The 11,474-nt window shown below is 38.2% G+C and overlaps 1 protein-coding gene across 1 annotated transcript; it reads left to right on the top strand.

The window, feature by feature from the left end:
• Positions 1 to 343: 343 nt before the first annotated feature.
• RNF180 (ring finger protein 180) lies at positions 344 to 7,678 on the top strand (the record flags this gene model as incomplete). Its single annotated transcript, XM_010141371.1, has 3 exons — positions 344 to 445; positions 2,950 to 3,045; positions 6,710 to 7,678. Coding segments are annotated over exons 1-3 (1,167 nt in total), but the record flags the coding sequence as incomplete, so codon positions are not given.
• Between the last annotated feature and the right edge of the window lie 3,796 nt (positions 7,679 to 11,474).

The raw sequence follows: 11,474 nt of genomic DNA, 5'->3' as shown, positions 1-11,474 counted from the left end.
ATTTCTGTGGACATTTTCTGGGAAAACTGGAGTTCTCATGTCTTTTGTCTAAACATTGAGGAAGTTGGTTTATTTTTGTATTTGATCTGTTGTTGTTGCTTTCTAGTTCTGTAAAGCAACCTGGAAATAAAAACAACTGTTTCATTTTGCAATTTAAAATATCTAAGTAGCAGGCAGTACAACATCAGAGAATGATTGTAAATAAGGTATTTGTCTCCTTCCTCTATAGTGATACACTTCTGAGTCACAAGAGGAGAGCCTGTTTTGTTTCAACAGGTGGCTGAATTGTGTGTTTTGTGGTCTTTACAGATAGACATACCAAGCTGAAGAATCACAGGTTGAAATGAGTAACAAAGAGGCTGATGTTCTACGTTGCTGGAGATGTAGAAAATATATAGCAAGTTCTGTTTGCCTTGTAAAATGTCAAGGAAAAGAACCATCTGAAGTAAGTATAGCATCTGGAGGTATTTTGTAACTTTTTCCAGTGCCATTGGTTTTAAATAAAGGAGTGTTATACTTGCCCTCACTCAGTAATTAACCTCCTGTGGAGAAAAGTAGTAAAATATGGACAATTTCATAGAGGATAATGTGAGCAGTAATGCTAGAGAAATGGAGTAGACAGTGATTACTTTTTTGGTTTGTGACACGAAGGCTAGTATTCGTGATACTTCTGACTACTAGCTTGTGTGGAGTATATAGTGTTATCATTTTTAATATAAAAGAGTGTTCTGGTTTTGACAGTTCTAATGCAGTATTTTTTTTTTGTTTGTTTTGATATCTCTTAAAAAAGAACTATTTGTTTCTAAGGTGTGTTTTAAATAGTGATACTAATTTCCACCACGGTAGTTAACTGTGTCCCAATATTCCTACATCAGAAACTTCTGCTCTTCCTTTTTGAAAAAGTGAGGAGTGGTCTGTGCACAAAAATAGTTCAAAACATTACTGTGTTCTGAGATGGTGGGGGGATGTCCTGCCAGGCTAAAATACCACTTAGTAATTTACATAATCTTTATTAAAAAAAACAGTAAAATAGTCTATGGGATAACACAATGACAGTGTGTTCCCTGTTGCTTTGTAATGGTAGTTATTAATCGTAAAGAGTTAAGAGTCTTTCCAAATATGCCAAGAAGACTGTGCTTACATCCTATGGTCTTGAATCAAAGCAAAAAACCAAATAGAAGCAAAGGTGCTTATCTTTTTTATTAATGCACAAGAAATGCAACAACATTCTTCTTGACACTGGAGAAAGGTATAACCGATAAAGGTTAACAAAGTTATTACTGTTTAAATTCCTAATATAATTAGAATTATTAATAAACCCCTTTTTAATCACTCCACTTACAGAGCTTGGAACGTTTTTATGGAACATTTTTCATGCTTTATACTTGAGTTTTTCTTATGTGTGGCTTTTTTTGGGGGGGGTGGGGATGGGTGGAACAGATTTCAACTCTTTTCATGGAAATCATGTAGTGAAAGGAAGGACATATCTTTGTCTGTGCCCCACGGTGAAGCTTTTAATTGTGAGTGGAGATCCAACATCATTGAGCACAAGACTGAAGTAGCTCCTTCTCTAATTATGTAGATAGGAGATAAAACCCTGTAATTTAACACTGCTTCTTGAGACATAGGAAGCAAAGACTTCATAGAATCATAGAGTGGTTTGGGTGGGAAGGGACCTTTAAAGGCTGTCTAGTCCAACCCCCCTGCAGTGAGCAGGGACATCTTCAACTAGATCAAGTTGCTCCAAACCCTGTCTAACCTGACTTTGAATGTTTCCAGGGATGGGGCATCTACCACCTCTCTGAGCAGCCTGTGCCAGTGTTTCACAATCCATGTAAAAATTTCCTCCCTGAAGGCTGCTTCATGCACTATGATGAGAAGAGTAGTGTTTTCAGTTTGTCGGCTTCTCCTGATGGATTTTAGACCTTCAGTCAAAGACACAGCTGAAATATGAATAGAAGAAAAAAATCTTGAAACGAATCTTGAAACCAATTATTGACGTTACGCATGCTGTATAAACACTTTAAATCAGAATTCTATCCAAGCTGATGTACAGGCACCCTCCACAGATAGGAGGAAGATGATAGCATAGACATGGAAAATGCATCTATCTGTCTGCTCTCATTAGCTGGAGAATTTCTAAAAGCTTCTGTAGCTAGCCCCACTTTCAATTTTCAGCATAATGAAACTTTTATTCCCGTGAGTTTCATAAGATCGGAGTTAGTAATTTTCCATGAATTTTAACATCTGGTTTTAAGTAACACTCACCAGAGTTTCCTTCTATTTTTAGCCATCTTTATAACTTTACTGACATTCTAAACCGTATAAAAAGATTTAATGCCGCTTGTATCAAATCTCTGCTGAAAGGTAGTTAGGTAATTGTTTTTATCTTAGTATCAATTAATGAAATTCTACAATTTTTTAGGTTTTGCTTTCTCTTCAGTTGGTCACATCAGTGCAGTAAAAACTCAAAAGTTGCTAAGAGTCCCTGGTGTCTCTGCTAGTTATTCTAACAAGCTCTAGGAAATTAATTTAAAACCATTTGTGGCATAGTTGTGCAGTACTAACCACAACCTTCATGTGAACTAGAACTTAAATTTTCCTGTCTTTACTGGAAAATTGTGCCACCTGTTAGTGCTTGTGAAATCAATTTCTGAATATACTTGGAAGATCAGCAATTGCACACTTTCTGTTCTTGTAAAGAAAACAAAACCCCCTCCAAACACCACTGACACAGTGGAGTCTGTCCAATGCTCTCAAATTCAGAAAGAGAGAATCATTGACAGCATCTACCTCATTTTTAGCTTAAAGAATTAGCCAATATCTTTCAGTTTTATCAGTTTATAACAAAATATTTACTGGGTTTGGAAAACTGTCTCCTGGCTATATTCAAACAAGAAAAGCTTACATGATCATAGAATGTCAATACAATAATTATGTTTTTAGCAGTCATCACAACCTTCAGCTGCTGCTCAGGAGTCTTGCAATGTATGGCATGTGAACTTAGAAGCCATTCCAGAGTGGGTGAAATGTGTCATTGAAAAGGTAGGTCTTATTTTGCTCACATCTTTATCATTCAAAATGTGAAATAAGAAAGGGGAACAAATTTCAAGGGCACTTTTCTGCTAAGGTCCATGTGTATTTATATTTCAGAGACCTTCTTACTGAGGGATTTTTTCTCAGTAATTTCTATCAATACTACTTACAAAGTATTTTTTCCCCTCTTATTTTTTTATACATACGCATAAAACCTGCAAGTGATAAATTCTGTTCCTGCCCATTTAGAGATTTGGACATATGTAGAGATTTGGAGATATATAGATTTGGACATATTAATATATGTCCTAATAACTGTCATGGGCACCACTGCATATTTTGTCAGTACTTCAAATTATATTTAACATATAGGCTTTGAGGTTTGGTTTGTCTTGATCATCGTATCTTGCAGTACTAATGTACAGTAAGTACAATAAGAAGCATGTTTCTCCATAAAACCGTGGTTGTTGAGAGATCAATTGTTGAAATATGATATGATATGTCTTTTATATTATGTCATATAAATAGGTAGTTACCTTCTGGCAAATTCAGAGGTCTGATGACAAGCCAGTGTCACTGCTTTTGAGTTTCAATTGCCCTTTTGAAACTACAATCCATCCCATAACTTCCCTGTTGTACTGATTGCTTCAGCTGAGTAATTAAGTTATTTTAGGTCTAGAAGTTAATGTTGTTGCATGGATATAATAAGCAGAAACAGTGCTTTTCTTTTTCAGTAGGTTTTTTTTTTCTGATGAGTCTTTGATTTTGAGAAGCAAATGATATCTGCATTCCTTTCTGCTTAGACTTCGGTGTCTTTTACCACGTTTCAGTAACTTCTGGTTTAAGCAAATCCACCATAAAAACACTACAAAAATTGACACAAACAATACAAAAAATGATACAAAAAGTTATGACTGTAAAATTAAGCGTTCAGAAATTAAGAAAATGTGTTTCATCTTCCTTCATTTTTTTGCTTTATGTATTATTTTATTAAATATTTATTAAACTCTTTTTAAAATTAATGATCTCTTATACTTCAAAAGTGCATGACCGAATACCTATCTGTTTCAGAAACATTAATCTTGGAGTGATGAGGTATTCCGCACTTGCAGAATTGCCTAATCTTGAATGCCTTATGAGGATGCAGTTTTTTACAGTCCTTTACATGTTATATTTTTGGTAAAATTGGATTCAATATTGATATTAATAATAGCCTTTTTACCTTCAGCTGTAAATGGCTAGCCTTCTGCATTTGAAAGTCTAGAGTGTCAGGTTGGAGAACTGGGAAATAGAAGATCTGTAGGCTGCTCAGAAAAAGCTTACCATATTTGCTCCAGATTGCAGGGGAGCAATGCGCCTCTCATAGCAGAGGATGCAATTCTCTGTGAACACCTTCGATATTTTAGCATTCATTTTGTGCTTTAATATCCTGGGAACTCTTGCCTCATTCACTTCTGACTCATCTGGGAAGATCTTTATGGATAAATGTTTGCATTTTTTTAAACAATTCTAGCTTATCCCCAGATCCTTCTGGGCTCTGAATAATTTTGTGAACATGTTATTTTCTCCTGTATGACTCCTGAATCAAAGACTAAACCATTTTATGTAAGCACAAAGTCTATTTGCAGGCTGTAAAAACCCACTGCTTACCAGCCAGTTCTTTTTTTGCCATCTGTCCCTGTTCTTAACCCATCTCATTGGGTTTCATGCACACATTACTGTATAGATAATCTTCAATAATTATAAATATCTAGCTAGCACTGCTAGTGACATTTATTGACCTACATTTTATTTTCCCCATCACTCATCACTTCTTTTAGCTTCTTTGGCTAACCATTCCCAGTTTTTCCTGTTTATGCTCCATCATTAAATCTGTGTACCCTCAGCTTCTTTTCAGGTTTTGCTGATTTTCCCCCTACCGCCTCCTCCACTGGTAGGCTGTTACTTCTTTTACTGAGTCAATGCGTCCACAGTCTGTTTCCAAACTCATGCTAAATCAGTCCTGGACTCCCCTGTACTGCACTTCATCTCCCAGTCTCTGTGCACATAGGACACAGAGATGTCCCTTTTCTTCCCTACCATCTCTTGCATTCCCATTTTGCCAGGCTGCTAGCCTTCTTCTCTGACATTCCTGAATCACTCCCCTCCATTTGGAAGTCCAGGTCACTATTCCATAGTGCCTGAGTGCCAAAAAGACTCACTAAAGGCACTAGAAAGTGCTTTTCCCTGAATTTTAGTGCTCTAGCCCATGGCATCCAGGAACTGGACTGTGGGAAGTTTACAGTAAGTCTCTGAAAAAGCTTTATTCTACTTTGGGAATGGCATATGCACATAGTGGTCAGCCTTATAAACTAGAGAGAGAGACTGCGTGTTCAAGGAATTTTCAGGGATTTGGGCATATATAAACTGGGATATTTCTCTTCTTTAAGTTAAAGATGCCCAGATTTAAACAGAGGTGCAATGAAAGGCATGTCTTTGGTACTTTGTGAAATTTTGGGGTTTTAATGCACAAGGCAGGAGGAATAAGGTTCTCAAAGAAGTGTTTGCAGGACTTTTACTAGCATTGCATGTGAAAACCAGCATTTTTTCTGCAAAAAAGTTGGTTGGGTTTTTTTTTTTGAGAGTGGGGTGTGGGGTGGTGGGGTTTTTTGTTGTTGTTGTTGTTATTTTCTAGAAACTGCAAAATTGGTTTTATGTAAAATTCCTGATGCTTTAAGTCAGACAAATATCAGTTATGGAATCATCTTCCCAAACTACCTTGAAAGGCATTTACAACTGAAAGCAATGCTTTAACGAGAAATGTTGGTCTGCTTCTGTATTCACGGCTCAACCCCACTCAGGCACACCAGTAAGTGATGTGTGACTGGAGTTTATAACGTTTCTAAGCTGGGCTTTATTCCTAGAAGCACTTATATATCTTTAATCCTCAAAAATGTTTCTGTTGACAGATGAATATATTTACCAAAAATACTAGTAGTTGTGTAAATATGCAGGGGTTTCTAGAACTTTGATACGTATTTTCTTTTGAAAAGGTACCTTTAGGATTGAAATGAATTTCAGAGAATTACAAAAAGTTCTGTGAATTCCCTAATACTCCTTAGAGTATTATGAATTTGTGATGGTATCTGCACACAGATTATGTTTTAATACTACATACACTAAAATACAAGTACCATTTTGTTGGGTAAGCAAAGTAAAAGGCTATATTGTCTTTGTAAGAAAGCTCCTTCCACTGTACTTAGTATGCAAGAAATGTACCAGCACTCAGAAGACTCAGCTGAGAAAGTGTGCTTGCCAATGCCAGATTAACATGGTAAATTGATTTCACTGCTTGAAAGGATCTGATATTTTCATTAGTTTTGCAGCATTATTCTATCTGTGGACAAATTTTAAACATATTTCAAAGCCCCTACATTTTGCAAAGTATATTCTAGATTTCCTAGAATTAGTTATCACTGCAACAAGCAGAGTTTTGACTAGAACATTATTTATGGTGGATTTTCTTTCTGCTGTGCCCTCTCCTTTGTTGTGTTCAAAACCTAAAAACATAAACCCTTTTATTAAAGGAGAAGAGTAACTCCAGTAATGATTTCTTAACAATTTTTTTGCAATGAATGTGATGGGTATTTTGCAATGAATATGATGGGTATCTTTCTTCTTTTCTTGTCAATAGGCACAGTGGACAATTGGAAAACTGCACTGTCCGTTCTGTGAGGCCTGGTTAGGGGGCTTCAACTTTGTTTGCAACACAAAATGTTCCTGTGGACAGTTAGTAAATATACATTTCTGCAAAAGTCGGACTGACTATCAGCCAGCTTTCTCTGTTAAATTGGCAAAATCAGTAGGAAAACACTTAGCTCTCTTCAAAATTCAGTCTGGTTTTAGCAAGGATACCTGCCATGAAATGCTAACTGCATCTTTGAAAATCAAAAATCGAGAGCTTTCATACACGGCCAGAGATAATAATGGTACTGGAAGATTAACAGAAGCACTTTATCTAGAAGTAAGAGCTCCCAGATTTGAGATGAAAAGTAAAAAACCTCCCTTAAATGCATTAAATAAAAAAAGAAATATTTCTGCTTCCTGTCCTAGGAATGATGTGTGCACTGTGAAACATTTTCACAGAAGATCACGTAGTTTGGATTTAAATATCAGAGAGAGACTTGTTTTGTCACCTATATTATATGAAACTTGCAGTATGGGAACAATTTACTGTAGCCAAAATGACAGTCCACTTGTTTACACACAAAGTAGCTTGCAGTTAGAGTCCAATAGGAAAGACTGTAGATCTTTTCAGGACTTACATAGTGCCAGGGCTGGCAAACTACGAAAAAGGTTTCAAGGTAGTTCCTTTACCACATTACTGCATAGAGAAACAGAAAGTGAGTGTGATTTCGAAGTTACTGGACCATCTACTACTGGGAGTAAAGATACTGGGAGTGCCATTGCTGATGAGTCACCTTTTGTGATGAACCTTTCTTCACCTACAAGTGCTGTAGAAGAGGAAAAATATGTCACAACTTTTGGTCTTCTGCAACCTATGAGTATTTCCTTCAACCAAAAGCGGAGTAAGAGAGAAAGAAACAAGTTGAAAAGCATGCAGAGAAAGCAAAGAAGACGAGAACGGTGGCTGCAGAAACAAGTAGGTGTTTAAAATTATTTGTGCCACATTTTGTAAAGTTTGGCTTGCTTTTGTAAATAATTCTGACTTCTTTTTGATGCTGTCTATTAGTACTGTTTTAACCTCATACTTTAGACTGAGGTATCCTGCAAACAAGGATTTCTGAATTTTTCCTACCTGTAGTTTTTCTAATTCAACCCAGTAATATTTTTTCTGTGTAAAATGAGACCTTGGTGGGTATATATAACTAGTTCCTGTTGACCTCTCCATTGTTTTGTGATGTAATAATAAATTTAAAGTGGAAAAATATACAGTAAAATTTACTCAGAGTGGTTAAAGGAAAAATAAACATTCAGATCTTCTAAATGAGAAACTCTGGCATTTCAGGATTTCCTAACTTTTAAATAATGCTATATTGAATTAACTCCAACTAGATCAGGTTGCTCAGAGCTGCGTCCAACCTGACCTGAAATGTTTCCAGGGATGGGGCACCTACCATCTCGCTAGGCAACCTGTGCAACTGTTTCACCACCGTCATCGTAAAACATTTCTTCCTTATATCCAGTCTAAATCTCGTCTCTTTAAGTTTAAAACCATTCCCCATGTCCTGTCATAATAGACCTTGCTAAAAAGATTGTCCCCATCTTTCTTAGAAGCCCCCTTTAGGTACTGGAAGGCTGCAATAAGGTGTCCGCTGAGCCTTCTCTTCTCCAAACTGAACAAGTCCAACTCTCTCGGCCTGTCCTCCCAAAGAGGTAGGTGCTCCAGCCTCTGATCATCTTCATGGACTGCTTGGCCATGCTGCTTCTGATGCAGCCCAGGATATGTTTGGCTTTCTGGGCTGCAAGCGCACATTGCTGGCTCATGTCCAGCTTTTCATCCACCAGTACTCCCAAGTGCTTCTCCACAGGGCTGCTCTCAATCACATCATCCCCTCAGCCTGTATTGATACTGAGGACTGGCCCAACCCAGCTGCAGGAAGTTGCACTTGGCCTTGAATATTGAACCTCATGAGTTACCTACTGAACAGTCCACCCATCAAATCTGTAAGTCTCCAATTTAGAGAGAAGGATGCTGTGGGGACTATGTCAGAGGCCTTACAGATGTCCAAACAGATGACATCCATAGCTCTTCCCTTGTCCACTGATACTGTCATTCCCTTGTAGAAGGCCAGTAGGTTGGTCCGGCAAGACCTGCCCTTGGTGAAGCCATGCTGGCAGTCTTCGATAACCTCCCGGTCCCCTGTGTGCGATAGCATAGTTTCTAGGAGGACCTGTTCCATGATCTTCCCAGACACAGAGGTGAGGTGAGGCTGACAGGTTGGTTGGTAGTTCCCAGGGTCCTCCTTTCTACTCTTTTTAAGAATGGATGCAATGTTTCCCTTTTTTCAGTTAGCAGGAACCTCGCCTGACTGCCAGGACTTTTCAAATATCATGGAGAGTGCTAAGAGATGTTATCAGTGAAGACTGAGGCAATAAAGTTGCTGAGTACCTCATCCTTCTCTTTGTTGGTTGTTACAGGTTTGCCATTTATGTTCATCAGAGGGCATATGCTTTCTTTGACCTTTTTTTTCTGGCTGACATACCTGCAGAAGCCCTTGTTATTCCTTGCATGCCTTGCCAAGTTCAGCTTCAAGCCACACCTTGGCCTTCCTGACCCCATCCCTACACAATTGGGCAGTGTCCCCATACTCTTCTCAGAACACCTGTCCCTGCTTCCACTGCCTATGCAGTTCCTTCTTGCCCTTTAGTTTGGCCACAGGTCTCCACTCAGCCATGCTGGTCTCTTGCCTTCCTTGCCTGATATCTTACACCTGGTGATGAAGAGCTCTTGCTCTCTTTGGAAAACGTCCTTGAAGATCTACCAGCTCTGTCCCGTTCCCTTGTCCCTGAAGACCATTTCCCAAGGGGTCCTATGGACTAACTCCTTGAAGAGCTGCAAGTTTGCTTTCCTAGAATTCAGGTTCCTGACTTCACTCTTGCCCTGACCCATATCCTGATGGACTGGGAACTCCACCAGTCTGTGATTACTGCAGCCCGTATATATATACGACCAGTAGTTCATATATGGATCTTTCATTAGTCCTTTAATTTTCACCCTTAATATTCTGCTGTCCTTATACAGTTCTACTCTGCTCAGTCACCAAGTGACTTTGAGCTTTTTCCTCCATACAGTCAACAGAGCCTTTAGAATACAGTAGGTAACTGAAGCACAGCAGTGAATTCAGGATTGAGAGGGAGATACAAAGAGGATGTCTCTCTCAATTAAATGAAAGAAGCAGCTTGAAAATGCGATGGGTCTGGGACATATTATGAGTCTTTTCAGTATGACATGCATATATTCTTTCAGCTTCGGGAAGTTTTTTTGTTTTGTTTAATAGGCATTGTGATATTTTGAAATCTTGTTCTTATTTTGTAACATGCTTCTCTGAAACTGCTAATAATGAACTTTCCCAAAATCTGGATGTCTTAATATTGAATTCTTGTTTTTTAAAAAGTCTAAAGATTCTTATGATGCAAAAGCACAGTATATAAAAGCATTTGCACCATTGTGTCATCTGCAGGCTCTCCAGACTCTTTAGTCTTTGCTAGATTTGTTACTTTTGAGTAATAAATAGTTACTTTTGAGAATAAATGTTGTATAAATTTTCCAGATTTGTGATATATAAGAAAGGAAAAGGTACTTTCAGATTTTTTTTTTTTAAACCATACTTAACCAAATCCTACATTATTTTAAAGTTTCGAATAGCAAATTATATACATTGTTGAATCTGGTATGTCTAATCAGTAAGCATACCGTTTACAAAGTACAAAACATTAAAAAATAAGTGTGTAAATAAATCATCTAGTTTCAAATAGTAGTTCTGAGGGGAAGGTATTTTGGGTTTGCGTTCATTTCTTTAACCTTTATTCTGTGATTGTGGCATAGAATGTTTCAGCGGGCCTGCTTCTCAGACTGTGTCAAGCAGCACGTGTGGCTAGTGCAGCTGTGTTTCTCATCGCTGTGGTAACTTCCCAGGGAATGTGGATCTAGAAAATTGCAACCTCTGTACAGTCTGATGTGTCACAAAATGGGATGCTCCTCTGCCACACACTTCCTTTCATGGCTGCTCCCCTCTTGTGACCCAGTCTAGGTATCCTCCTTTTTTCTTCAGTTGTTCTGACACCCCTCCTTGTAAAAATGTGCATTTTGTTTCAGTGGTACTTGCAATAGGAAGCTGATCTGTGGTACTCTGTAACCACAATTTCTGGCACGCTTGCCGTGTATGCTTAAGTAATCAAATAGTAACTTCTCAAAGAGAAAAGGGCATAAACCTCTGAGTGGATGGACTGAAAGAGCTTTGATAAATGGCAATGGGGAGTATTTCATTTAAGCATTTTTTTAAGAAGTACTTCAGTGCAGCAGAACCCTGATGTGAATCTCTTCAAAGCTCTCTCTTTAAAAGTATTGTGCATCTCATTTTTATCTTTAATTAAAGCTTTTCTAGAGAGCAGTGCAAGGGAACAGACCTGTTCAGACTTTGGAATTTCTTTGTGAATGCATAGGCTGCTTCTCTGAGTATATTTTCTAACGTGATAACCTTATCTGTCAAACATTTTTTCTATCTTGCAGTAAGTCTAAATGTGCTCATCGACATTGTGTTGTGGCAGAATGCACTCTAATACTAACCTGAACTATATGAACCTCGGGTTTTAGATAGGATCGATTCTGTGTGCTCCTGGCCTGCACCTGTCCCTGGGGGCCGGCACCGATGCAGGCTTTGTGGGGTAGGTGCAGGGCTGAGCTAGCCTGCTAACAGCAGAGGGACCCAAGCTTC

This window comes from Buceros rhinoceros, unplaced genomic scaffold (assembly GCF_000710305.1).
Source record: "Buceros rhinoceros silvestris isolate BGI_N320 unplaced genomic scaffold, ASM71030v1 scaffold3218, whole genome shotgun sequence".
In the NCBI taxonomy this organism is placed as follows: domain Eukaryota; kingdom Metazoa; phylum Chordata; class Aves; order Bucerotiformes; family Bucerotidae; genus Buceros; species Buceros rhinoceros.
The sequence above is the reverse complement of the archived record's forward strand: the minus strand, read 5'-3'. Positions and strand labels throughout refer to the sequence as shown.